The 25672-nt window shown below is 40.4% G+C and overlaps 2 protein-coding genes and 1 long non-coding RNA gene across 3 annotated transcripts; 1 reads left to right on the forward strand and 2 right to left on the reverse strand.

The window, feature by feature from the left end:
• Positions 1-6033: 6033 nt before the first annotated feature.
• On the reverse strand, positions 6034-19603 carry LOC148337331 (ribosomal protein S6 kinase alpha-2-like). Its single transcript, XM_088295441.1, has 22 exons — positions 18896-19603; positions 16412-16528; positions 16010-16091; positions 14285-14365; positions 13980-14059; positions 13701-13807; positions 13118-13155; positions 12896-13038; positions 12726-12796; positions 12396-12484; positions 11735-11799; positions 11018-11120; positions 10783-10928; positions 10566-10688; positions 10154-10243; positions 9892-10050; positions 9595-9756; positions 9395-9471; positions 9167-9284; positions 9012-9068; positions 8631-8711; positions 6034-7806 (listed from the first exon to the last, which is right to left on the reverse strand). The coding sequence occupies exons 1-22, from the start codon at positions 18998-19000 to the stop codon at positions 7657-7659; spliced, it is 2244 nt and encodes a 747-aa protein (XP_088151567.1). The 5' UTR covers positions 19001-19603; the 3' UTR covers positions 6034-7656.
• Positions 18875-24114, forward strand: LOC148337332 (uncharacterized). The gene is made up of 2 exons (XR_015843119.1): positions 18875-19061; positions 23680-24114. It is a non-coding gene; the product is annotated as an uncharacterized LOC148337332 (long non-coding RNA).
• On the reverse strand, positions 20206-24865 carry rnaset2 (ribonuclease T2). The gene is made up of 10 exons (XM_088295442.1): positions 24702-24865; positions 23307-23378; positions 23160-23214; positions 22644-22696; positions 22330-22387; positions 22202-22266; positions 21921-22034; positions 21774-21819; positions 20976-21050; positions 20206-20885 (listed from the first exon to the last, which is right to left on the reverse strand). The coding sequence occupies exons 2-10, from the start codon at positions 23369-23371 to the stop codon at positions 20736-20738; spliced, it is 681 nt and encodes a 226-aa protein (XP_088151568.1). The 5' UTR covers positions 23372-23378; positions 24702-24865; the 3' UTR covers positions 20206-20735.
• Between the last annotated feature and the right edge of the window lie 807 nt (positions 24866-25672).

A 25672-nucleotide genomic window follows, 5' to 3' on the forward strand; every position in this document is an offset into this window, starting at 1 on the left:
TCGCTCAGGGACCAAGGAAGAACACATTCCATTTTGGTACAGTTTAGGAAAATCATTGAAGTGCCTGTGGGACAGTGACCCACCAAATCCAGCAGATGGTGCTGCGGAGAAAACCAGTTCCACATTGTAAAGTTTGTGTCATCAATTAATTAACTTGGTTGTGACTGTCTTCTGTACTGGATTGTTATTTTTTTAAAAGTTACTTACAATGTTTGCTCGTGCTTTTTTGTGGGTGCGGAAACACAAAAGGGTACGATGAATAATTACAAGCAGGATATCCCACCTCTCACCCTAAATCCGAAGTGATAGATATTACAACCCTGCTACACTTCAACAGTGAAATGCAAAACCTCTGTCCTTCTGCACATGTCCCGCTGTCACAGTTGACCTGCGTCCTCTCTCTGCAGGGCCGCTCCTGGTTGCGCCCAGCTGGCGCCCTGCGAGAGGGCTGGGCAGAGGCAGAAGGCTGTGCCAGCTCTACTGGTGCAGAAAGAGGCACACCAGGCAGACAGGCCCAGTGTCAGCAGCACAACGCTATCCCCCTGGCTGCAACACAAACATATGCCAGCCTACTCCATGTGCAATCTGCGCGTGTACAGTATGTTTACCGCTGCGTCCAAAACGCACGCATCACCAGCATCAATGGAACAATGCCAAATATGTTTGGTCCGACTGGGACCGAAGTAACTGGGACAAAATGTTTGTATACGCGTCAAGAGAGCGAACCAGCAAACACACGCCTCAAAGCAATCCATCTTCACGCACAGTGGTGGCAAGTCATGAAGTACAAATACTTTGTTATAGGAGATTTCTGAGGTATCGGTTTACTTGAGTAGTGAAAACATTTACATTTGAAAATAGATCTATGGAGGTCTGCTGACTTTGTCAAAATAGACTTCGTCCACGGATGACAACACGATTTGAAAACGAGAGGTAAATAGAAGTCTGAAGTTTTGTTGCGGCTTTAGAGATGTATTTTCTACTCAAATAATAATTTCAGATTATACAATCGTACTCATGAGTAATATATGAACTTTTTCTAGAACTTTTTCTAGTGCTGAGCACTCGACCCGATTTTGCTGGTCAGTCCCCTGCCCTCCGCCTCGACCGGATTTATTCATAAAAATCTTCGGCGCCCAAACCCGTTCCGTAACCGCGCCTCCCACCTGCTACTGGGACACACCATTACAAGAGGGGAGGCAGCACCACAATCCCTATAACAATCATTTGCTGTCTAATTAACTATTCAAATACACTTACCTTATTATAGGCTTCTTGAGGTGGTAAGTGTGTTGGTCAAACCGAAGTGGGTTAACGGTTTGACTTCCGTTCTGTTCTTTGTCTGTGATATCCCCCCCCCCCTCTCGTAATGGTATGCCCCAGTCGCAGACAAGGAGGATTGGGTAGTGATGTCAGAATAAGGAAATACAGGTACGCTTTTTTTTTTTTAAATACAGGCAGGCTTGAATGCACACAGCTGTCTGGCGTCTCTTCATACACAAAAAGTTAGTAGTGGTGGTTTGGACGCGTTCTGAGGCCATTTTTGTCGTTTACCCGTTTCGCGAGTAGGTTTGTTAATCAAATCGTTTTTAAAAATTTGTCATTCCCCCCCCCACCCTAAAAAAAAATGGACGTCTGACCAGGCCGGAAGATCAGACCGTTCCACCCCCAGGATGGACTGCCCAGGTCTGCTTTTTATGCCAACAAATGAAATAGTATTCACGTTTTGAGCCATCCCTTGATGTTTCCAGCGGGGATACTTGTCCCCCTGCTGCCAACCGCTCCAGATTGACCTTCTTACAGATGTAACTTTGTTAACCCAACTAAAGCTCCCTGCGTAGGCAACAGCAGGGACACCAGAACCCTTTGTACATACATTGTTCGCGAGCAACTTGAAAACTTCTGAACAGTCCGGAATTGAAATGTCAAGCAGCAACCACACAAATACTGCAATCAATGCTAGCATCTTTCTATTCTTCTGCGAAGAAAATTCATTTGCATAGCCTTTGATTATATTATAAGGTTCATGCCTGCTCATCCAAACTTCCTTATTGCTTGCTCTGTGAGTGTGTGTGTTGACCTCTCTCACACAGAGAGACCCCCAATTGTGCTCTGATAGCCAGCCGAGCTCAGTCAAGCAGAGCTTGTATGCTCAGTGGCATTTCACACGCCCAAACGTGTGCACGTAAACACACATGAGTACCATTTATCTAGCTGGGGTTGCATGTGACACATACATAGAGGGGGGGATTTGGATATGGAAATAATCGTCTCCCCGCATAAAAGCTCGGCACTAAACTCCAAATCTAAACTTAAGCCCACCTTTCTGCCACCCCTCGGCGAGCTTCCAAGCAGACTTCCGCTTTTAAAGTTGCACACCTTTTATAATCAAGTCAGAACCTTTTTGAGGTCACCCACGCGGAAGATGCTGTCACCTATTTTTGCACAGACACTTTTTGGGGAGATGTGTGTGTGAGTAGGTAGGGGGGGATACACTGTTTCAGCTCATCCAACTGTGAGATGCTCCCTTCCCCTTTGCCCATACTACCATCATCTCGCTAATGGTGTTTGTATCTGTTCTCCATAGGAGGCAAATGAAGCTTTTAAGATAGGTGGAGCAAGGGTGAGTGGGTTTATCACTGAAAAGATTAATTGACTTTCTGCACAAAGTCACTTATCCTCTGACTGGTGAGTGCCTGTGCGTTTGGGCTGTGAGATAATATCATTACTGCAGCAATTTGTGCTGAAATATCAAACAACAGAGAAACAATCTACCTATTTCTGTAATGCGCATCTATTTTGGAGTGTGCTGGAGCCTCTCCCAGTTAAGTTCCACCTTAGATTGGTCACCAGCCAATCACAGGAATCAGATGTATAAAGAACTGAAAATTCATTATATTCACAGCTTTTGACAATTTAAAATCTTCAGTGAGTTGAATAAGCTTGTTGGGAATGAGGGTGGAAGCTGCAATACAGAGAAACACAGTGACGGGTTTGCGTGGTAGAGTGTGGAGGCAAAAAGCAGATAATCCAACCGCAGGAAAGCAGGAGAAGTGCCTGGGCAAAAAAGTGTTGATTAAAAAAAATTAAAAAAAAGTCAAACAGGTTTATCTTCATTTTTATGCTGGGGCAAGTTTAGTTTACCGTGTTCTGGAATTTGGCAGCCCGCGCTCAGAGTCAGAATCAGAATGCCCTTTATTATCATTGTACTCATTGTACAACAAGAGCAGGTCGAAGTTTTGGCGCAAATGGTGTCATGCAATTTTGGTGGATTTGATCACGCACACTCGGACAGACAATGGGGAGTAGAAGGCGGTCTCCAAGTGCCCTCACCACAGCGGGCAACTTTGCAAACTCCCCAAGGAGAGATCTTCTGGCCGTTCCTTTTAAATGTACTTTGAGGGCGCCATGCTTGCTCTCCATTTCAGGGGAATAACGGGAATTGGCTCCATTGGAAGGCAAACAAATTATGATCTGTGATCTGGTGAGGATAGAAAGAGTCCAATGTAAGGATGTGCAAAGACTACGGTTCCCTTCCCCCACTCGCCTGTTGTACACTCCACCACCACCCACAGCTGCACACACTTCTCCTGTCACGGTGATAATCTCTTTGTCACCGGCCGTCTGTTGCAGATTTGTACGTCTGATTTGGTGAATGTCCGAGCGGCTGGTTTGACTTTAGTGCCACAGGATGTCTGTAGCACTGTGTCTTCGTGTGTGAGTGTGCGTGTGTTTGTGTGTGTTTTTAGCCAATGCCATAGGTGGCGGGATCTCCCTATCTGTCAAATTGCTTAAGTGTCAGACTTACACGAGAATATTAAGCAAAGGACAAACAAAGATCCTCGAAAAAACAATATTGAATTAATTAAAAAAAAAAGAAAATCCTCAATGTCGGTCAGATTGCAAAATTTGACCATGAGATAAGAAAATTTCAAGGCTAGAATTCTTAAATGTAGCCTATAACTCTGGCCCATTAAAGACCGTAAGAAGTTTTAGACTGTAAAAATGTTCCTGAAATTCAAAAAAAAAAAAGAAGAAGAAAAAACAGTTGCAAGCAAGAAATCCTGCCACATAAGAAATGCTTGTTTGAAATGCGTTATATATATTTTTTAATTAAGGTGACTAGGAATACTTTAATCCAAGAATATACACAATTTACAAAACACTTTATAAAAAAATCTACCTTTATTCTAAAGGTAATCAGCAAAAATATCGTCAAACGAGTTTCTTCCAAAAGTATACAAAAAACAAACAATTTCGACTTCTATCAGGGCCCTTTAAGCCTTCTTGTTTGCTGATATTTTCTCATATTGTGATTTTACCATGCCTACGCCCGATAATATGCTAAGTATTATGTGTTATGTCTTATGTCTTAAATACAGAAATAACAGCCGTAACTGATACGGTGCTTTTTAATACGGTGTGCCTTAAGGTTGTGAAAATACAGAAACGGTTAAGTGTATCTCAAATGGGTTATACACACACACACACATAATAATAAATAAAGCACCTGATCTCGATTGTGTCAGTGATTTGTGTGTTCTTCAAGCACAACAGTAGTGATTCGAACCCTGAACCTCAATGAAAATGAATTAAGTGGAGAGAGCTTTTAACCAGATTTAGTCAGATAAAAAATTATATTAACAGAAAATATGAAAGGCATCGTACTTGGACTAATTGCTGGTTGAAAGTTTTTGTTTTTCCTCCAAGTCCCCCCCCCCCCCCCCCCTTCTGTTGCCTTTCATTCCCTCGCCTGACGACACCTTCTGTTGTTTGCTCTCCCCTTGTCACTCCACTGCAATCATCCTGGCAGGGGGCCTTGTCATCTCTATCTACTCATATCCTCCACTCCCGTTCGCTCGGAGCACTACTGCACTTAAATGTCAGGCCTGATGAGCCAGCCACACCCACCTGCCACATCAGCTCAGAGCCTGCTAAAAGCTTTTATGGAAGCAAGTGCGAACCTGGTGGTTGATACAAATTAAAGACTTTCTTCTTCGGTTCTTTTTTTTTTTTTTAAAGGATCTCGGCAGTGAAGAGAGAACTTCTGCAAGGAAATGAAATGAGGTCGCCAGAGTGTCCCTGGATGCCATCTAGCGGCTTCACATGCTACGTAAACGTAATAACATAGTAATAACAAAATGTGATTTCATCTTCTTGTGGTCAGTGGCGTTTTACTCGGGAGAAGACTTTTCTTTCTTTGTACATGTGCATAGACAAAAGTGACCCACAATTGGCATTTTGTGGTTTACAAAATTATTTGAAAACACAATCTTGCCCTGACAAAAAAAATTACCTTACGTTTAATTTGTGTTGCTTAATCGTTTTGTGCAATCACTGCAAACAAATGATTTCTACAACTTTTTTTGTGTGACATTTAAGAAGACGTGCACCAGTCGACAGGTATTTTGGTGCACATCTTGTGAGCAAATTGCTCAGGTGTGAAGGGGAGCCTTCGCCAGATCACATCATGTTTCAGATTTGTCTATAAAAGTTCGGTCGTTCATTTTTCTGTTCAAAGACTCATGACGTGCTGCTGAGACAAACTTCGCTGACACTGGGGCGACAGTTTGCCCAGATTTTTTTGTACCCTACTCAGATTGATGATGCCAGATTAGCGCCACGCTTCACAGAAAATGTTTTTTTTATCTGATGATGTAACATGCTGAAAATCTCCAGTTTTGTCTGTTCTCCCAGAAACTTTGTCTTGTCAATATTCTTTATGGCTAATTCCATTCTCATCAGTTTCAAATTGTTTTAGTCACCATTGTGGTAGATTTACACTACTTAAAAAAAAAAAAAATCTGCTCCGAATCCATCTTGTGGTAAGTTTTGATATTCAACATGCTCCAGTTAAGAACTTTTAAATGAGGGAAGGGAATTTGCTATTGGAGAATGGATGTTAAACTGTTCTGATAATTTAAATTAAACAATTAAGTGTCCATTTTTAAAACAACGGCTTTGTTTCACTCACCACTAAAACACACAAGTCCATATGAAGGCACACCAAAAAGAAATAAATACCACTTTTTTTGTAATCTTATCTTTTATTTGTAAAACTTTGGCATATTAACCAACCATTTAGATGATTAGCCAGTCCCTACACCCATAATTGGATGAATGATACAATATAATATGTACAATCTGCACGCACAATATTTACAGACTCAAAGCTTTCTTCTTTTTTGCATTACATAATACACAATTGCACCTCATCCAGGTGATTTAGTGCCACACTTTGTGCAGTCTAAATAAATGAACAATATCGTATTTACAGCATCACCTCAAACATGTCTTGACCAATGAAACATATCAACATGTCAAAACCAGCTTCATGCTACCTGACTCAACTGTGCAGTGCAAATTGATTCATTCGGATTTATCACTCAGTGTTTTACACCGGCACGATCCTACGACATCAAATTTTCTCTCATGAAATTGCGCTGGTGTAGCTAATAACTTATCTGGTGGGCGCACAGTGATACAACAGCATTGCGTCGCCGCCACTATTGTAATTGGTGGCACATGAAGAGAGTATTATTGTGCGGATCTTGAACTACTTTTCTCTTGACACGTCGAACTGCAAAGGGTGCGACTCGTTTGCAAAAACGGCTTCAATCTTACCTCGTATTTGTGATTGCATCAATGTACTGTATTATTTACACTCAGTGGCGCAGCATTTAGCAGATTATATAGAAATCTCAGACAACAATTGATTTAGCTTTCAAAGCTACGAGCAAACAGAAGCCTAAATGGCGGCGATAGATGATCACACACTGAATAATTGCAATTGTTTTTCATTCTGAAAAGGTTTGCTATGGGTGTGGTGTTCGCTGTGGAGCCATGCTGACTATGACTACTTATAAGCCAAATAGAAATGTCATAAAGGAAGACGACACAGTTGAATTAACGTAATACTGTCACAGCTAAGTGGTCCATAAAACATTAGTGGCTACTTTGAACTATTTTTTGTTTGGTAATGTAAGGGTCCTAAGTTGCAGCTAAGGAGGACAACCACAAACACACACCATCAAATGATTTGAGCTTGTTGTTACAGCACTGGTGTCTTTAAATCATTTCACTTTGGAATATATACATATAACGACACAATGTGTGTGGCTTGAAGTGAGTTAAATACAAATAAAAAAGATAAGGACTTTTATTGTTTTGGTCGACCAGATCCGGTCAGCTGCTGAATGGATGACGAAGTGGCATCTCGCTACAAGTTTTAATACTGAGCCATACAAGATCAAACAAAAGTAAAACATTCACATTGTATTTGAACACTGATTTGTCAATGTCAGCCAGTCAGTGTCAGTTCTTCTTGATTATGAGAAAGTGACTTATGAGGTACTGATGCATAATTTCTCCATTTATCCCCATTATACTAGTTAAAAGGTATCCAAAATATTTGAAACATCTCTCAGCATGAGGCTGGATCTCATTACATTGTGTATTCGTACCTTATATGAAGAGACCAGTGTGGTTCCTTTTTTAAAAAAAAAAAAAAAAATGTAACTGAGAGCAAACCGGTGCATCTGACAAAGGCCACTGCAACTTTAGCATTTGGAACTAGAATTTGAGATATCTAATTCCAGAGGCAAGCGTGAAAGAAATAGTTACTCTCTTATTATAAATTGTATTCATTTGTTTAATCTACCCTTTTTCTTTTAGGTCTGAATTAATACCTGTACTCCCAACTTTCTTCATTTCTCTCCGCTGGGCCAAGCTAGAGGACTGAACAGGTTCTAAGAGCGGAGCTGGTGCACAGCGCCTCAAGGCCGAATAGGTGGCGGACAGCGCCCCCTGGTGGACACAAAGCAGACGCGTTTAAAAATCAACAACAACTCAATAAGTGGTAAACACCACCATCTAACGGACACAAAGAAAATGACATCTGAATTGGAGACCAAACGAGATTAAGTTATTACTGTAAATTGGCAGTGACGATGAGGTTAAAAAATGGCGACGCATTACAGTCAGGTTTACCAATTCATGAGACAAAAAGAGTGGTGTATTTGCCTTTAAAATTACCAGCCTGACAGAAATCCCTCGTTTGTCACAGGAATGGGGACCAAAATCCCGTGCAAAAGGTGGAAAACTGCATAGTAGTGGTTGACATTTTCATTGTTTTTATTTTCAATTTTTATTTTGGAAGGGATTTATGCCTCTATTACGCCGTTGAGACTCCTCCTCCCGACATGTTCCCAACCTCCTAAATATTTGTTACACAACCAATTTAACTTAAAAAATTTTTTTTTGCCGACGTTTCGTCATCCTTGTTTGTCCGATGACGGAGCGGGTACCGATCACGGTTTCTGAAACAGCTGTTTACTATCCGCTTATCCGGCTCGACTCTGACTAACTGAACGGCACATGTGAATAACGTTCTGACTTTCCAAATAGAACGTTGTTCAAATTTCCGCTTTGTTTATTATCACGAACGAGACAAGATAGTCAACTCATCTGTTTGAATCAACGCGTCTTTCAGCAATATTTTTTTTATCAGATATTTTGGAAAAACTCGCAAAGCACCGAAGTGGCCAGAGAGCACTGCATTGTCCGACCCGAATTTTGAAGCAGATCTTGGACGTTAATAATAAGTAAGGAGAAGAAAAAATGAGGCCCACCTTGACAGTGAGCATATCTTGTTTTGTGAGGACTTTATCAGAGAGCTGGTCTCTCCCTACAATCCAGGGATGGCGAAGGACCTTAAAAGAATAAAAAGTTGTACGATGTTGTCAAGGCTTTAATTACACTGAGAAATATGAGCGCATACAATACATATCAAGTTAAAAAAATATGAATCATTCTCAATGCTTATACAGTATAACAAAATATATTATTGAGTCACAATATTTGATAAAAAGTTAATGCTCAGTTTAGCTCACTGTCACTGAAACATTTTGCAAATGACAAAACTGACTTCTTTGTTGGCACAAATCTAAGACTACTTTGTTATCATAATTGAATTTGGTGGCGGTGGAGGTGAAAAATATAATTACAAGCACCTGGGGGGCAGTCAGGCGCTGATGGGGGTCCACATGGAGCATCTTAGTCACAATGTCCTATTAGACAACGACAGACTGGAATGATGGCCTGAACCGCTAAATGGAATCAGTATTCATGTGCTAAGTCGGTACAATAACACACAAGTACATCGAACCTTGGCAGCGTCTGACACCAGCTCCCAGTTACCTCCACTGATGATGAATTTACCACAACCGATCTGAGCTAGAATTTCCTCCGCTGAGTCGTCGGGACTGCTGGCAAAAGGACTGAAACTTGAGGAGAAATAGGAGAGTGTGGTTTAGAGCAGAGAGACATTCAAAACATGTGGAGACAAATAATAATGGCGCCACATTAAAGTCATTGGATCCACTTCGAAGCTTACCCAGCAATCATGGTGTACAATAAGATGCCCAAGCTCCAAATGTCACATGCGGCATCATAACCCTGCTTCTTTAGAACCTGCACACAAAATACCAGCAAAGGGCATGTCCAATCTATCGGAAGTCATTGAACCAATACTTTTGGCGATATAGTTTTCATCATTCATTCATTCATTCATAATCATTGTCGCTTTAATTTGACCTCTGGTGCCATGAACGTTGCAGTGTAACATGGGGTCATCAGTAAGCCATTTTCAGCTCTCAGCTGTTTGGCAAAACCAAAATCGCATATCCTGATGCATTCTGGGAGTCCTCTGTCGTCACTGTAGCGGATGTTGCTGGGTTTCAGGTCCCGATGCACGACCTGGAAAAGACACGGGAATTATTTTTACTTTTTTTTTTATGGTGATTTAAAAATATGCTCTATGACACCTTTTAATACACCTCAAGAGAGGTTGACCAAGCAACCAATTTACTGCAGCTGTTGCCTTAATCTTACCCCCTGGGAATGTAAATACTCCACAGTCTTGGTCAGTGTGCAGATGATGTCGGATGCATCTTTCTCGATGAAATTTGGCACGGTCAACACTCTGTCGAGCAGCTCACCTCCTCTCAACAAATTCTGAACCAGATACACACACTGGCCATCATCAAACACCTAACGATGGGAGCGCACACACACACACACACACACACACACACACACCGATATTTACAAAAGGAACAAAAAAAAGAAGTGTAAATTGTCAATTCACACTTACGTCCTTTAACGTGTTGATATTGGGATGCTGTCCATATCTTAAAAGAATCTCAATCTCTTCTGCTGGATCTTTCCTTCCTCTGTCAATAATCTGCAAATTATATGTACTCATCAGCTCGACCGCGAGATGCACAATTGAATCAAATCTAGATATAGATGCAGATTTATTTTTTAAAATTGATTTTAGTTGTAGTAGCGGTGTAATATAGATTATAGAAAATGGATGTATGGATTTTTAACTCTCATTGCTAAGCATTGTTAATGTTAAGACGGAAAAACTAAAGTTGTAATGTCAGTGAGGAATGTTTTGTACCATACTATTGTACATATATAAAATTTGTATTCATTGTTTTCCTAAAAATAGTCACATTCTGACACATATAAAAGATTTACTGCACATGTTAATGCACTACCTTAACGGAATATTCCACAGCAGTCACTCTATGAAGACATCTCCTGTAGACCGAGTTGGCTGCCTGGCCAACTTCCTCCTTCAGCTCATAAATGTCAGTAAAGGCCACATCACCACGGAGATGCTACACACACACACACACACACACAATTATTTGGATTGATCTTATAAATTGAGAGTGTTATGGTATGGCATCATTTCTTAAACACAATGTGTACCTGTGCAATTGGATTTATGGTGTTCCCCTCCTGCCGGGAAGGAAGAACGTTGACCACACTTGGTTCCTGACTTTGATTAGTGGCAACAAAACTGAAACCACGGAACAGCTGGTGTGTGTTTGCACTGGGCGGAATGCCGGGAGAGTCTAGATTGGCAAAGACGGCCACGTCCACAGACACCTTGATTTTTAGAACATTTGGTTTATGATGCAGGGATTGTGTGTTTTGTGGTTACCAGTAGGCGTTCTGGAGGTGAACTCTGGATCAAAGTGAAAAGTGTCCTCTGGTCTTCCAACTGTTGGTTTGAATGGTGGTCTAATTTCCTTCCTGTACAACTTCTAAAAAAAAATAAATAAATAAATAAATTAATGAAAAAAATCATTTAAATTAGAATACACCTCAATAAATTCAAGTGCAGTACTTAACGTTACCTGCAGGTGTCTCTACTTTAACACGGGTAAAAAAAAATACAAAAAACGCCTCACTAAGCTTTACTGAACAAGGGCTGCCTGACTGTCAAAGTCATTTGGCCTCTTACAATGTTGGTAGACATCAAATAGAAACATCCTTTCTGTGAGAGCCTGTGATGCTAGTAGTGACAGCCAAGCGTCAATGTCATTGAGTGAGATTTGTAAGGTTACAACCTCGCTCACAGATGATCAAACATCCTACTAGAAAGGTTATTACAGCTAAGAGGATTTCGTACGTTACAATATAATTTGGAGGACTGGCACAAATTGGAGGTATGATTCCGTCAGATGTTTCGTGACTCAATCGCTGCAGGGTCTATGTAATTGGTAGAGTGCAGACTACATATACTGTATGGACACGCACGTACAGTACATACATACATTATGTATTATTTACATAATTATTATCATTATTTATATAAACACACACACATTTCTACATGTACACACACACATTTCTACACAAAGGTCTGTCCACTCACATTCCAGTTGATGGATGCAAAGAAACAATGACTTTTTATTTCATCCACTCCATCTGGCCCTGCACCTGTGAATCACACATTTATGTAAAGTAAGCTCACAGTACTCAGATAAATTCCTACGCGATACAAATTAAAAAAAAAAATGTACTAAGAGGACTCCATTGAAAATGCCCATTACATTTGAACACTCCCATCGACAGGTTATTTAAATTGAATTGTAATAACATTTTAATAACAGTTTAATACATTTAGGTTTGTAATAAAAGTGAAAAGATTCACTGCGATTGAAACTTAATTAATTGTACAATATATATTATCACCATATGAAGGGAAATGAAATCACCCACTCCGTGCTGCGCTTTATGTGCGAAAGGATCAACTTTAGCCGACTCACATTGTTTTGAACCCCTTCAGAAATGCTGAATCATCTGCAGCCATTTCATTTGACACCCCTCACCTCCTGGCCTTGTTTCCCCAAAGAACTGTAAAGTCATGCTGAATGTATTCAACCATCCATTTATTTTCTCTCCCATTATTCTATTCAGTGTTGCAGGAAGTTGGAGCTTATCCAGCAGCGAGCTGGAGACCAGACTACACCCTGGACTGGTCGACAGGCTAAATGTATATCATAAGGTAAAAATGATTTCAATGTACACAATACCTAAACGGTTAGCAGGATTCCTCTTGAAGAGTGCTCTCAATAAACTCTGCACCTCCGGACTAAGGAACTGCGGCATCCCCAATTTGGCCCTTCAAAGACAAAAACAAAAAACGTTTCCATCGTGGAGGTCTTTGTGGATGAAGCTCAACTTTCCATGAATTAAGTCATGTTGCTGTTCTTCAAGCTACAAACTATTTGAATTAAAATCGACAGCAATTGTCTCGCCTGCACCAAGATATTGTTTATTAAACAATTTCAATTGACAATTAATTAATCAACTAATTTCTTCAGAACCCTCATGAAAGTAAGTGTATCACTTCTGAATCTTACTTCAGAATGAGGGCCATTGTTTCTTTACGATCTTTTCCTTGGAATGGCAACGATCCTGTCAGCATCTCAAACTGCAAGACAAGAACAGAAATAAGAACAAACTTTTTTTTTTTTTTTACATATCGGCAAATGAAGAGCTCGAACGATAGGTCGAAAAAAAAAAATCTTACCATCAGTACCCCAAACGACCACCAGTCTGCACTTTGCATATGCCCCCTCCTGTTAACCACTTCCGGAGCCATATACTCGATCGTTCCACAGAAGGAATATGCTCTTTTATCATGGTCGATAGCTTCCTTACTCAAACCAAAGTCTGGTGACCGAGAAATGATTCACGTTTAGGGAGGAGGAGAAAAAATAAAGTCAAGGTAGGTACACTTGGATGGACTTACCTGTTATCTTTATATGTCCTTCTTCATCCAAAAGAATGCTGTCGTGAAAAACCAAAAATGTAACATTAATTAAAGAAATAAGTGATGATATCGATATCTGCCAATGGGCCCAATAATTGATTAATTAACTCATTCACTATCAGCCAAGTTAAAAAAAAAAAGGATCTTGGACGTTTTTAGCCATCAATAGTAGTTAATGAGTTAATTGATCGCTACAAATGTTGTGTTGAATTAATAATTGATTAATTATATATTGAGGAGATTGACGCAAAATGTGACACACTACTTGACTGTAGCTTCGGGGTTGAAGTATTTTGTAGTTGATTTTGTCATGAAGGTCGAGTCAAATTCGATTAATCGATGACTACACTTTGTTCCACTGTTCCAAGTTTTAGTCAGGCAGACTGAAAGTTTGAAAGGTCATTCCTCTCAAATATTTTATATGCATTATACTCCACCACTAAATCCTAAATTGCAAAAACGTGGATTGGGCTTTCTTGCTGACAAACGCTCAAACTAAGCTGGCAATAAACACAACCTCCATTGGCTGAGGCAGCAAAAGAAGACCCAAGCGTGTTAATACTTTTCAGGTTTGAGGTCCCTGTAGATGATTCCCAAACTGTGTAAGTGGTCCAAGGCCAAAGCCAATTCTGCCAGGTAGAATTTGACATCCTCTTCCGTAAACATCACCTGGAAGAAGAACATATAGACATAACATGTCATCATAAGTCAAAACATGTTCAATTCAGTGATGCATTCAGTGAGAACGTACATTAAAGTCGGCTTCGGAACTTAAATTGGTGTTATGCACAAACGTTGAACTGGCTTGACATTGTTTCAAGCTGACAGATACCAAACTAACCTCTTTCGACAGACGAGTGAAAAGGTCTCCCCCTCGGAGGAAGTCTAGGATTAGATAGAGCTTCCCTTCTGTCTGGAAGGCTACAGACACACATGCACACACCAGATATGACACATTGGGGCTTAACAACTGCGTTACGGCTTTAGGATAATCACAGTTTTTTTTTTTTTTTTTCCCGAGCATGCAGTCAGAGCTGAAAAAGTGAGCATATTCCATCCGGGTAAAATTGTTAAATAACAGTTTTCAGTAACAACAAAACACATATCGCTTTGATACATTGGGTTGCCGCATTAAGCCAGACTTACCGTAGTGTAGTTTCACAATAAACGGGTGGTTGACCTCAGCCAAAATGTCTCTTTCCATCTTGGATCGCACACGGTCTCGAACTTGGACGGGGAAATAAAGAGATTTGATATTAACATCTTTTGTGCTAAATCTCTAATAAATGTCTATTACAGGATGAAACTGCATTAGCTTGATTAAAAACAACAATTAGGATTAGCGCCATGCCGTGCTGTGCAATGGTAAAAACAACGTTACCGCGTCACATCCATTTTGATACAAGACCACTTCAATTCAATGGGGTGCAGGTTAAGAGGATTAAGGAATACGAGTCAACGCAAGACAACTCAGGCTCATTCATTCACAATAACATTGCGTCCTCAATGACAATAATTCCAGTTTATCTGAAAGAAAGGTACAAACTAACCTCATTTACTCAAATCCCCTTTGAATGTAGGGCACACAGAGTTCAGAAAGCCATGGATACCCAATCAGCCAAGGAATATTTTAAGCGCATTGGTAATTGGAGAGTAACAAGTTGCAAGTTTGTGCAGTGCAGTTTATACTGTGTATATTTGCATGCTTTTTATGAATGTCTGCTGCTAATGTTATACATTAACGGCTACATTACGCCGCCGACTCTGTGTGATCTATATCTTTGCTGCTGTAACACCTCAAATTTCCCCATTGTGGGACTAATAAAGGACATCTTTATCTTTATCTTTAACAACAACCTCGTGGGCGAATTTCAATGATTGTACAACAAACTCACATTTTTGCTTTTCATCTGATGTCTAACTCCCTTGTCAACATCATAAATTTGCTATGAAGTGAAAATAAAATGTCTTTGGAAATTTGACACACCACAAATAGTGTTGGTAACAAGTGTGCCATACTGAATGATAATTGAATTGATGATTGAAAGAATAAAAAAAACAAAATAAAACGCCTGTCTGCTTAATGATCTTGACCTTCACCTGTCAATCATATGTTTGTTTACATAATGTGCTCAAATTGCCGTCAGTGTGAGGCGGAATAACATGTCACTGTGTTTAATCAAGCTAATTGAAGTCTCTGTTCTGTGGACCCACACACCTACAAAACACAAAGAAAGGCCCGGTGACTGATTGGACAAGCCTGTTGCCGGTACACTCCATAGTTTGGCGCTAGCAGGCTAGTGAGCTCGCTAGGTGGGCTAAAGACTGTAATAAACGGATTAACTCTCCCTGGTGTGTCTCTGTTGTGTGGACCCACGTGCAGCGCACGGAAAGAGGCTGTGGCGAATTGGATAGCCTCAATGTCAGTTTGCTGCTCTGCTCGCTAGCAAGCTCGCTAGCTAGCTCGCTAGCTAGCTCGCTAGCAAGATCGCTAGCTCGTTAGCATGCTCACAGACTGGCTGGGCCATTAAATTCACCACCACCTTTAACCGTGGGTCCACACAAAAGACATTGTAGCCTAAATAATATAAATATAAAACACTTCATGGGAAAAAAAACGATTTTTTTTTAATGGTAGCTTGCTAGCTAACGGCATGTAGTAGTGGTTGAAATGGGTTAAGCTATTAGTAACTCGCACTTGTGCCAGGTGGCGGTGGAGAGCCAACTCAGACTAGAATGAACTGAAATAGTGGAAAAGAGTTCAAAACTATGTCTCAACTCATATTTAAACTCATATTTAATGTATTTTGAGAACAAAAAAATCCTTGAAATCACTTGAAAAGCGTCTTCAGAAGTCATTTGCAGGCTTACCTTTAAGTGTGGCTTTCTTCAGGACTTTCATTGCATACAGTTGACCTCTGTCCACGCCTCTGATCTTTCTCACCAAAAACACCTGAAAATTGAGTTCATCCATCAACGTTGTACATAATACATGATCACTGACATTTTGGTGGAGCATGCCGTTGTGGCAACTCTCGGCTCAGGCTCGATGTTCAATTAGTCACCTTGTAAAAAAATCATCATCATACTGTCTTGAGATTGTAACATATTTCATAACTGACGCTTCTTGCTTCTAAGTTGCAAACTACAGGGTCAGTTATGCAAGTGGGAGAGCCTGCAGATGGGTGTTAACATCTGGCCGGCTGTCATGGATTATTATTTGAAATGTAATGATGGCGTTGAGTGCTTATCACACAGATTTTTAAGATGTACCTTTCCGTAGGATCCCTGTCCAAGCACCTTAAGCAGCTGGAACTGAGACGGGTCAGCTTTCTCAAAGCCTTCTTTAACATGGTGGCTGATGTCAATCTCCTTGAGAATGCTGTCATCCTGGTGGAAAAAGAGAGCGTTTCAACAGTTGCTGTTAAATTATGCGGGGAAAAAATATATGTGCGGATAAAACGGGAAGAAAAGTTTTGGGCTCAAGGATATTTGTGAGGTCACGAATTTAAATGTTTTAGTTTATTGAAGGTCAGCGTTCTTGTGTTCTTCGTAAATCACTCAGCCGTGCATTTAACAGACCTTGCTTTGTGCTCTGGGAACATTTCCCAGTGCATGCCTGTAGAGCAAGTCCCAAAAGGGAAGCATAAAATTTTCAAATAGTTTTGATAAGATAAAGAATTAAGATGAGCTCAAGGGTCTGGGTCGACCTAGTTCCCAATAATTAATCCATTCATCGAGAAGTGTGTCCCTGCATTAGAATGCCTTTAAAGGTCAAACTCATTCAAGAGTGAGACTATAGTAAATTTAAGCACTTGTGTAAGAATGCCAGCAACTTTCATGTTGATCAAGTTGACCCAAAAGAAATTGGTATTTTTCATTAGCCGGTGACGGCTGACATTTTTGCATCAATACCATTTGACCTCAAATGGACACTGTCGGTGAAGCAGAATGTGAAGGACCCTTTTTCAGCCTATTCAGTCTGCTTAGTCAAGCATATGATCGCGTGCCAACCTGCAATATACCGCATTTGTTTAAACCGTATTGGCAGAAAACATTTTTGAGGCTTTACTTAAATCGCATTCCTAGTGCGCATTTATGAAATGGAAATTGAAAGTTACCAGATACAAAAAAAAAATAATTGAAAATTGAAGAAACTTCTCAAATAAAGAATAGACCAGCTGTAATATTTTTTCTTTGTCTCACACGAAGCTCGTGTAGTAATTTTCATTTTTGGGGCCAAGTATGTCTTGTCTGGATTGAGTCAGAATTCTTTAGGTCCATCCACTCATTGTTTTGATGAATATACACTTAATGAAAGTAAGGGACTATCTGAGTGTCATGTGATGACACTGAAATATAAAGTTGCATGTCATCCGCATACGTATGTTGAGATATGATCAAGGATCAGCATGTAGATATTAAACAGAAGTGGTCCAAGAAAGGATCCTTGTGGAGCCCCACAAGTGACCTTTGTTCACTCAGACACAATTAATTGAGACAAATTAGTCCCTACTATACAAGTAAATAAATAAAAATGATCAGCATTTACCGCAGAGCTTCACAGACGGCGATATCTGCCTGCCTCCATGCGCCTTCTATCAAATTAAAGAGAAGTTTCCCTTTACACCACCTCCAGAATGCAAATCTGTAATTCTGGCCTTTTCTTGCAGTGACATGAATCAACCAAGCATCTTATTACTGACGATGACAGGCTGCCTGGCAAGGAAATGAACTGACAGTGGCATACATATGCTCACTTGAGACAAAAAAAAAAAAACAATCTTACAAACCAAGCTTTGTACAGTACTGCATTACAGCACAAATGTTTTTCATCTATTTATACACCAAAATCCAAAGAGAGCCGCTAAACAGCACGCTGCCACCCTGTCATTCTCTGATCTGTTTGGGCTATAAATAGACATCCCATGCTGTGGCATCCACTGAAATCAATCTGTCTGGATCCATTTATCTATCAAGCCTCCTGCCCGCTTGTTTGCTCATCTGTCTGATTGCATTCCCAAGATGCCTGCCTCTCTCTCTCTCAGGCAAAGCAGCGGCCTTCTGCTGAGGTGTCCTGGACCCACGGACACACACGACATTGGTGACACTGCAGCAGCAGTGACCTCATGCCTCATTCCATCACACAACAAACCAAATGATACTCATCCCAAGGTACTGCAGCACTACTATGCTGCTAAACGGTTCAGGATTTTTGAAAATCCTGCCATATATAGAATGGACATTTTAAACACCTCGCGCTCATGTCATTAAAACTTCCCTCCATTATCTGTTCTGCTTTTCCTCACATGGGTCACAGGATTAAAACTTTCAATAGCTGCACATTTTATAAAGGGAACCTCCTTTATGAACCATGTACAGAAAAAAAAGTTTTTATAAATAACTCAGAAATTTGAATTTGCAAACTACTGCTGATAAATAAGGTTTGTTAAATGCCAAAAATGGTGAAAATATCTTCTGTTTGTCATGCAAATGATACACATGGAAGATTTCCTTCCATTTCGACAAGTTATTTGTCATGACTAATGGGATCACAAAACAAATGTTCTTGTTAGTAAACAGTGCGCAAGCCAAATAAGCACTAATGAATTAGGTTGCTTCGTTTCAGCTTCAAACGCAGCAATAAAGACACATTTTCCCTCCTGAATTTGGGCATGCATTACCTCACATTTTATGGGATGCCACATCTTATTACAGCCTGATTTACTGCACCTGTCTGATCCAAACGTGACCCACCTCCAGTTGACAGAATCCCGCCGTGTTCTTGTTCCGGGCGGCCTTGTTCTTCAGGTAGATGGAAAACCATCTCTTCACTGTGAATTTTCGCGTGCTGGTATCCATGGCAACGATCAGACCTGCGGATCTATGCCGTTTGCGAAGGACATCTCCTCTCCATGTGGAGGTAAACGCGCACGGACGAGGGAATTTGGTGGCGTCTCTAATAGCGAAGCGATTCCTCCGCTTGTCCTGTCATGACGCGGTCGATGTGGCGTTTGAATTTCGCCATCATTTCCGTACGCCCCTCGATCGCTTTCTCAACTACGGAGCTGTTGATCCCAAAGCCTCAGCGTCGTTTCGTATGCGCATTAAGATGTGGAATCGGGAGAAGGCGTGAGGAGCAGCCTGACATCAGTTCTCCATGCGTGTGTGTTGATCCTCTCCCTCCTCTTCCTGCTTCCCTCTTCTTCCTCCCAGCAGCATGCAGCAACAGCTGGCGAGATCACGTGGTGTCACCTTGTTTGTCTCCCCCTGCATCCCTTTCTCGTTTAACCTCACGCTGATGGAGGGCTACATTGATTGCCATAATTTCCGACGCATGATGTACGAAAACAAATTGAACCGGCGTGGGAATGGGAAACAGAAGAACCAATGGAAAACATTGTGACACGCTGGTGTTGACATCGATGTTTAAGAATCGATATGATTGATTGAATTATGCAGAGCGGTCGCGTTTGAGCACAGTGCGAGTGTACGTGCACGGATCTGTCACATCAGCAGCTTTGCATAGCTGCAGTGTTACATAAGTAAGGGTGGGAGGTTATGTAGCGAAGGAATTGTGCACTCTACCTGGGTCAAGTGGCCAAAGCAAAACATTTCTTTTTAGTTTGACGTTAATACAATTACCAAATGACAGCAGTAAGGGCTGTAAAAACTTTCTTTCTTTGATCCTTGAAGAATTAGAATTCAAAAAGATGCGTCACCCAAAGTTGACAAATGACTTTAAATCCAGAATGCGTGTTTCTGTGTGATTTGAGCGCAATTTAAAGTACCATGTGGCATTTCTGTAATGCTGAAACTCGTCAACAGACATCAGGTGGAGTCTGCTGTGTCGTATGGAGGAGATTCAGGATTATGGACAAGGTGTCTTTATGAAGATAGGATTAAAGCTCTGTAAGGAGATCACAATATTAATATCCATACAGACGGAGATGCATGTAGAAGGACAGGCAGAAAAACAGCATTGGTGCAATATTGCACTCACTTGCCACAACAATCTAATGAGATTCATTTTTACAGTTACCTATGACAAAACCCACACACACACAATGATTCAATTTTTTATTATATAAACACAGCACCATAAATACAAGCTATGGAATTACAATGATAACCATAGCAAAGTTCCTCTGCACACGACTCCCTGAAAATTGGATTACAATCCAACAACAGGGGTTTATGATTACAATAAACTGCCCCAAAATATTTTGTGACTCACAACTAAATGATTCTTGGTACTCCTAAAACATTGGATTATCACGACCAGTCTAAGAGGTGAGACAACCTACACTTCAATGCTGTTGCTTTAAATAGCTTTTTGTCATGCTGAAAAGAGGTAACTCAACACTTCAGATTAACACTGTTGCGTAATTTGTGTATAAAAAAAAATACAAGTCAACATAACAATTATGGCACAATTGTATCAATGACATTTAAAAATTATAGATCATTTAAGTTCATTAGTAGATGGGTTGGAACTATAAACGACAGAGAGCCGAACTTACGGTACAATTAATTGTTAAAAATAATAATAATTTGTATATTTACAAACGCAGTAGTGTGTTGTTATGATAGCGTTTCAAAGAGGTGGATAGTAAACTGGTACGTCAGGGTCGCAGACGCTGAACGCAGAGCCTCCAGTGAAAGAGATTTCTTTCTCACAATCCAGGAGCGAGAAATCGGGGTTGAAACAAATCTCGATCTGACCCAAAAGCTGCGCATCAGTATTCTAGAAAAGACATCAAATATTGAGTTGAACTCCAGAGCTCACTCGGAATTACTAACTTTGTGGTGATTCCATCACTTTAGATGCTCGTACCTTCGAAGGATGGACACATTGTATCTTGGGTTTGACACCATAGACGTTTTCGAGGACTCCTTCAATTTGTGAAAACTACAAAATGACACACAAGGGGAACAGTCCATGATTATGACCGTCATCCTAGGATTGAATTAAGAATATAAATCCATCTTTTAGACAAATACTCCATGCAAAAGTCATTTGTCCCATTTGATTTAATCTAATTGTTACTTGAGTGATGCAAGGTACTAAAATCACTACTCCTAAGTCTATCCTGGTGTTTCCCAAACTATATCTAGCAAATGCACATATTTTACAAAAAAAAAAACAGATAGATAGATGACCAAACATGTGATAGTATTTAAAGTAAATAAAACTGCTTAAGACCAATTATGCAAAACCGGATCATTTACAGCAGAGTGAAAGGGAATTGTTAGGTTACACTTGCTTCTATGCCAGGCGTGGGCAAACTACGGCCTGGGGGCCAAATGCGGCCCTTAAACGTTTGAATCCGGCCAGACGAACTTGAAAAAAATGAAATGAATAATCCTTGTTAATGTTTTATTTACTAAATACCGTGGTTTTTCAAAGACATATATATTGTTGTAATGCTTTTGTTCACTTTCATTTAAAATTAAATGTGTTTTTTTTCTCCAATGAGGTGAGGTTACCAAAATACTCCATCCATCTGTTCCTGGTCCGGCCCCTCTGTCAAATTTTAGAAGCCATTGTGGCTCGCCAATCAAAAAAATGTGCCCACCCCTGATCTATGCTATACATTCCAATTCAGTAAAAGGTAAATGTAAAAATTCTTACTTTGTAATACTTTTCAGACGGGATGATGTCAAATTTCCTCAGGGTGCTACAATAACAGAGACAAAGTTGGAGAAATATGATACACTGCAAAGGTTGACATGTGGTGAACCAGAAAATTTGTTTCATGGATGTGTGAGTTTTCAGTACCCATCCAAGTCCACTTTATGGTACAGTTCCAGTGCCTTGCTGAAGTATTTATGTTGACTGTTCAGCGAGGGCGCTTGGGCAGCACATGTGCCATGTTTGTGCCATTCGTACTTCCTGGTGCAATAGAATTGACCATTTAATTTTGGGAGATAAAACAAATCATAGATCATCTTTTCATACAAAAATGAAAGTCACATCCTTAGCCATTTAAATAACTGAAACATTTGATGGCTGATGGGTTAAAAAAAAAACTTGAACAACAGAATTAGTTATCTCCTTGCCAAAATCCAGATGATGCAGGTTTCAGTAAATCAGGCCAACACTTCTCCATTTCTGGGAGCAAGTCCTGAAAATAAATGAGAATTATTATTTTTTTTTTTTTTTACAATTACACAGGAGAAGAAAATACCTCAATTTCAGACGAGTTGAAATGCCACGACGAGTTACAAAGAGTCCCTTTGTCAGGCCTGCAAAAGGACAGCAAATATTTAAAAAGACGTACGTATATTACAGCCCTTTAATTCCTTTTCGTAAAGGTGAAGCAACATATTAACTACAGAGAACAACAATACAAAGAACCTTCGGAGCAAGTGGGTGTTATTTTTGTAAGATCTGTGGGCTAAATAGATTAATGTCCAACCCGTGAGTTTCCATTTGGTATCTCTCTTGAACAGAGCATCCTTCTGTCTGCAAATATTACACACACACACCCTGTAAACTTACCAGAGTCCATGGAGTGTCCAGTAGCTGATATTAGGATGATGACACGACTCTATCTGAAATTTATCACAAATATCACTTCAATGCTTGTTGTCCACCAAACCTACTGAGAGGAATCACTCATTTAGCCTTAAGTGAAATTTTCAAATGCGGAAAACACCGCAACAAAGTTACACTCATCTCGTGAAGGGAATTGAAAACAGCACACATTAGCTTCATCAGTTTCACAACACAGCATGAAAAGGCGCAAACACGTACCGAATTAAGGGTTAAAATACTGCACCACTCTGGACTGCATTTGGTCACAATCAAAAGCGCTCAGTCTCATGACTGAAACGTCACTTGACCTCACGAGTTTTAAAAGTTGAGTCAGTGGCAAAGCTCATCCGAAAACTGGTGACATTTGCTACTTGCGCAGCAGAGATTAAGGAGCTAAATGATTAATGGCTTTGCATCTAAAGAGTCAACATTCGTACTCTAAATATATTTTCTACTAAAAAGACTTGAGGGGAAACTCACAGAACAGAAAGTGTTGGGCCAGTGGTGGGTGAGGATGAGTTTGGTCCACATGTGTCTGGAAAAAACAAACAACCGTATAATGAACATACTATATGTTAACAGACAACAATGCGGTGAATGACGATGACGATGTCATCCTGTACTTACGAAGGCGACATAACAAAGGCAGAGGCCGCTGCCAGACAGAGCAGAAGAGGACACCTGAGACTCATATTGGATCTTCAAAATAAGAAAGACGGCGAATGAATAATTAGTTAGCACTTCACATCAGACCTCTACACTTACACTAACCACATGATGAAGAAATGCAAATAATATTTTTTTTCTGTTAGACTAATGTCAACCTCCATGAGTCGTCAGCTTTCTAGGGTGGAGGGGTTTATGTGTCTCAATAATCCTAGGAGCTAAATTGCCTAGGACCTTACACCCTCGGCAGGGTAACCCATGGGAAATGGTCACAGCTGAGGGACCGCCGTCCCATGATGAAAAATTATAATGGACATTGTTTTCCCTTTCCCAGATGCAGGACACTGAGGTCATCTTCTGGAGCCAGGCCTGGAGGTTGGGGCTCGATGGTGAGCGCCTGGTGGCCAGGCCTGCACCATTGGAGCCCGACCGGGCTCGGCTTGAGATGACAATGAGGGTCAACCTTCCCATGGGCCTGTGGGAGATGCCCAAGGGGGTCGGCGCCGTGTGAGCTGGGCGGCAGCCAAAAGCAGGGACCTTGGCAGTCCGATCTCAAAAGTGGAAAGGATCCGCTCGGACAGTTCCCAGTTATGTTACTTAGCTGTACTGACCTGTTCACAAGCACATAGTTTTTAATGGTCCAAAACCCATCTTGGCATTGCAATCTTAGATGTCTGACGAGAAAACAAAATGACTTGTCAAGTCATGTAGTTCAAGTCTAAGTCTAGACGAGTCAGTAAAGTCCCGACTCAAGACATTCCCAATTTGGCAATTACTAAAAATAGCAACCCGAGTGAGACTGGAGTCAAGTCACAAGAATCAAGTCCCCTAACTGTGTATTTTTCCCAAGTCTTAAGTACAATTAAGTTACTCTACCAACCTCTGATAATAAATAACAGCTATTCCAAATATTTGCACTAGACTGTTACTTCCCGAATCAAACATATTGGAAATGAAAACAGGTAGTGTTGTAACCATGGGGGCACTAGTGGGGGGTTTGTAATAAGGAAATCCTGAATTTCGCGAGAACGAAATCACCCATGGGATGTCCGAACAAAACCCTATGATGTCGTGCAATCTAACCACAGCAATTTACAACAATTTGAACAAATTGTTAAAACAATACATCTCTGACAGCATTAATGCATTAACAAAGGACAAAGACAGCAATGCTCAGATATGACGATAACTTGGTTGTCTTATACAAGACATTTACTGTCCATAATTTATAAATGCTGCAAAGGGTCGAAGTCCAGCGCTAAATCGAGAACACAATACATGGAATTCTAACGCCTTGTGACTCACAGCAAACCCACAAACATTCGTTTCGCGTTGATAGAACTAACAGCAACTTACTTCGTCTTATGTTTTGGGAAATGGCTTCGTGAAAGTTGCCGACTTTCGTTAACTCATGTTCGTGAACGACTCGAAGATGTTCACACAGGACTTTGCTTCAGTGGTTGTTTGCGTCTTGCTTGCACTTCCGCCGCTTGCATTCCGGTTCAGCCAATCACGAGTCTTGTCGACCACATGCTCGGTCACGTGGTAAACTTGTCACGCCCTCTGTTGCCAGCGTGCTTCTCAATCTTTTCCTATGGATGCGTTTTGCATGTTCAAAACGTGGATTTCGCAGTGGTGGCGCATAGGCACTAAAGAAAATGGAATGACTGAAATTGCAGTGGTGCAGTGTGTAATCCGTTTCCAGAATTATTTCCCCCAACCTATAATTAGCTAGTATTTTATATAAGAAAATGTCAATTTCTCAGATGTTAATAAAATTGGAGTGGTACATGGGGGGGCATTTAGCGCTTTACTGACACCAGAAGCGCTTGACAGACTTTATTCTATAAACTGCTGACAACCCTACAAACAATTCAAAATACAAGTCATTTCGGGAAATTATTCATTTATTTGCAAAAAGAGGCCAATTATAGAAAAGGAACCTTTTTTATTTATTTATTTTTGTCCAGTTCTGTACATTGTAATAATAACGTTCTTTGTGTCAAATTACTCACAATTACACGCATAGTGTAGCGTGAAATCTGGGCCAGTTTTGTTTAAAACAAAACTATTATTCTGGCGTATATTTGGCAAATGTTGGAGAAACAAATGAACGGTGTCTGCCACCTAGTGGAAGAGGCACAGTGTTTTGGAGTCATATCATGTACGTATTCTGTTTGTATTCATTCGATGATGCAGGGTATGCACTGCAAAGACGAATGCCCTTGTTATCAAATATACAATATAATAAACAATAATTAAATAAATCACAATAAACTGAATATATTTTATGGCTGCCTTTTGTGCAGTATCTGTTTCCCAATCCA

The sequence above is a fragment of the Idiotropiscis lumnitzeri genome, chromosome 5 (assembly GCF_059441095.1).
Source record: "Idiotropiscis lumnitzeri isolate Australia: NSW breed Sydney's pygmy pipehorse chromosome 5, RoL_Ilum_1.0, whole genome shotgun sequence".
Classification (NCBI taxonomy): Eukaryota; Metazoa; Chordata; class Actinopteri; order Syngnathiformes; family Syngnathidae; genus Idiotropiscis; species Idiotropiscis lumnitzeri.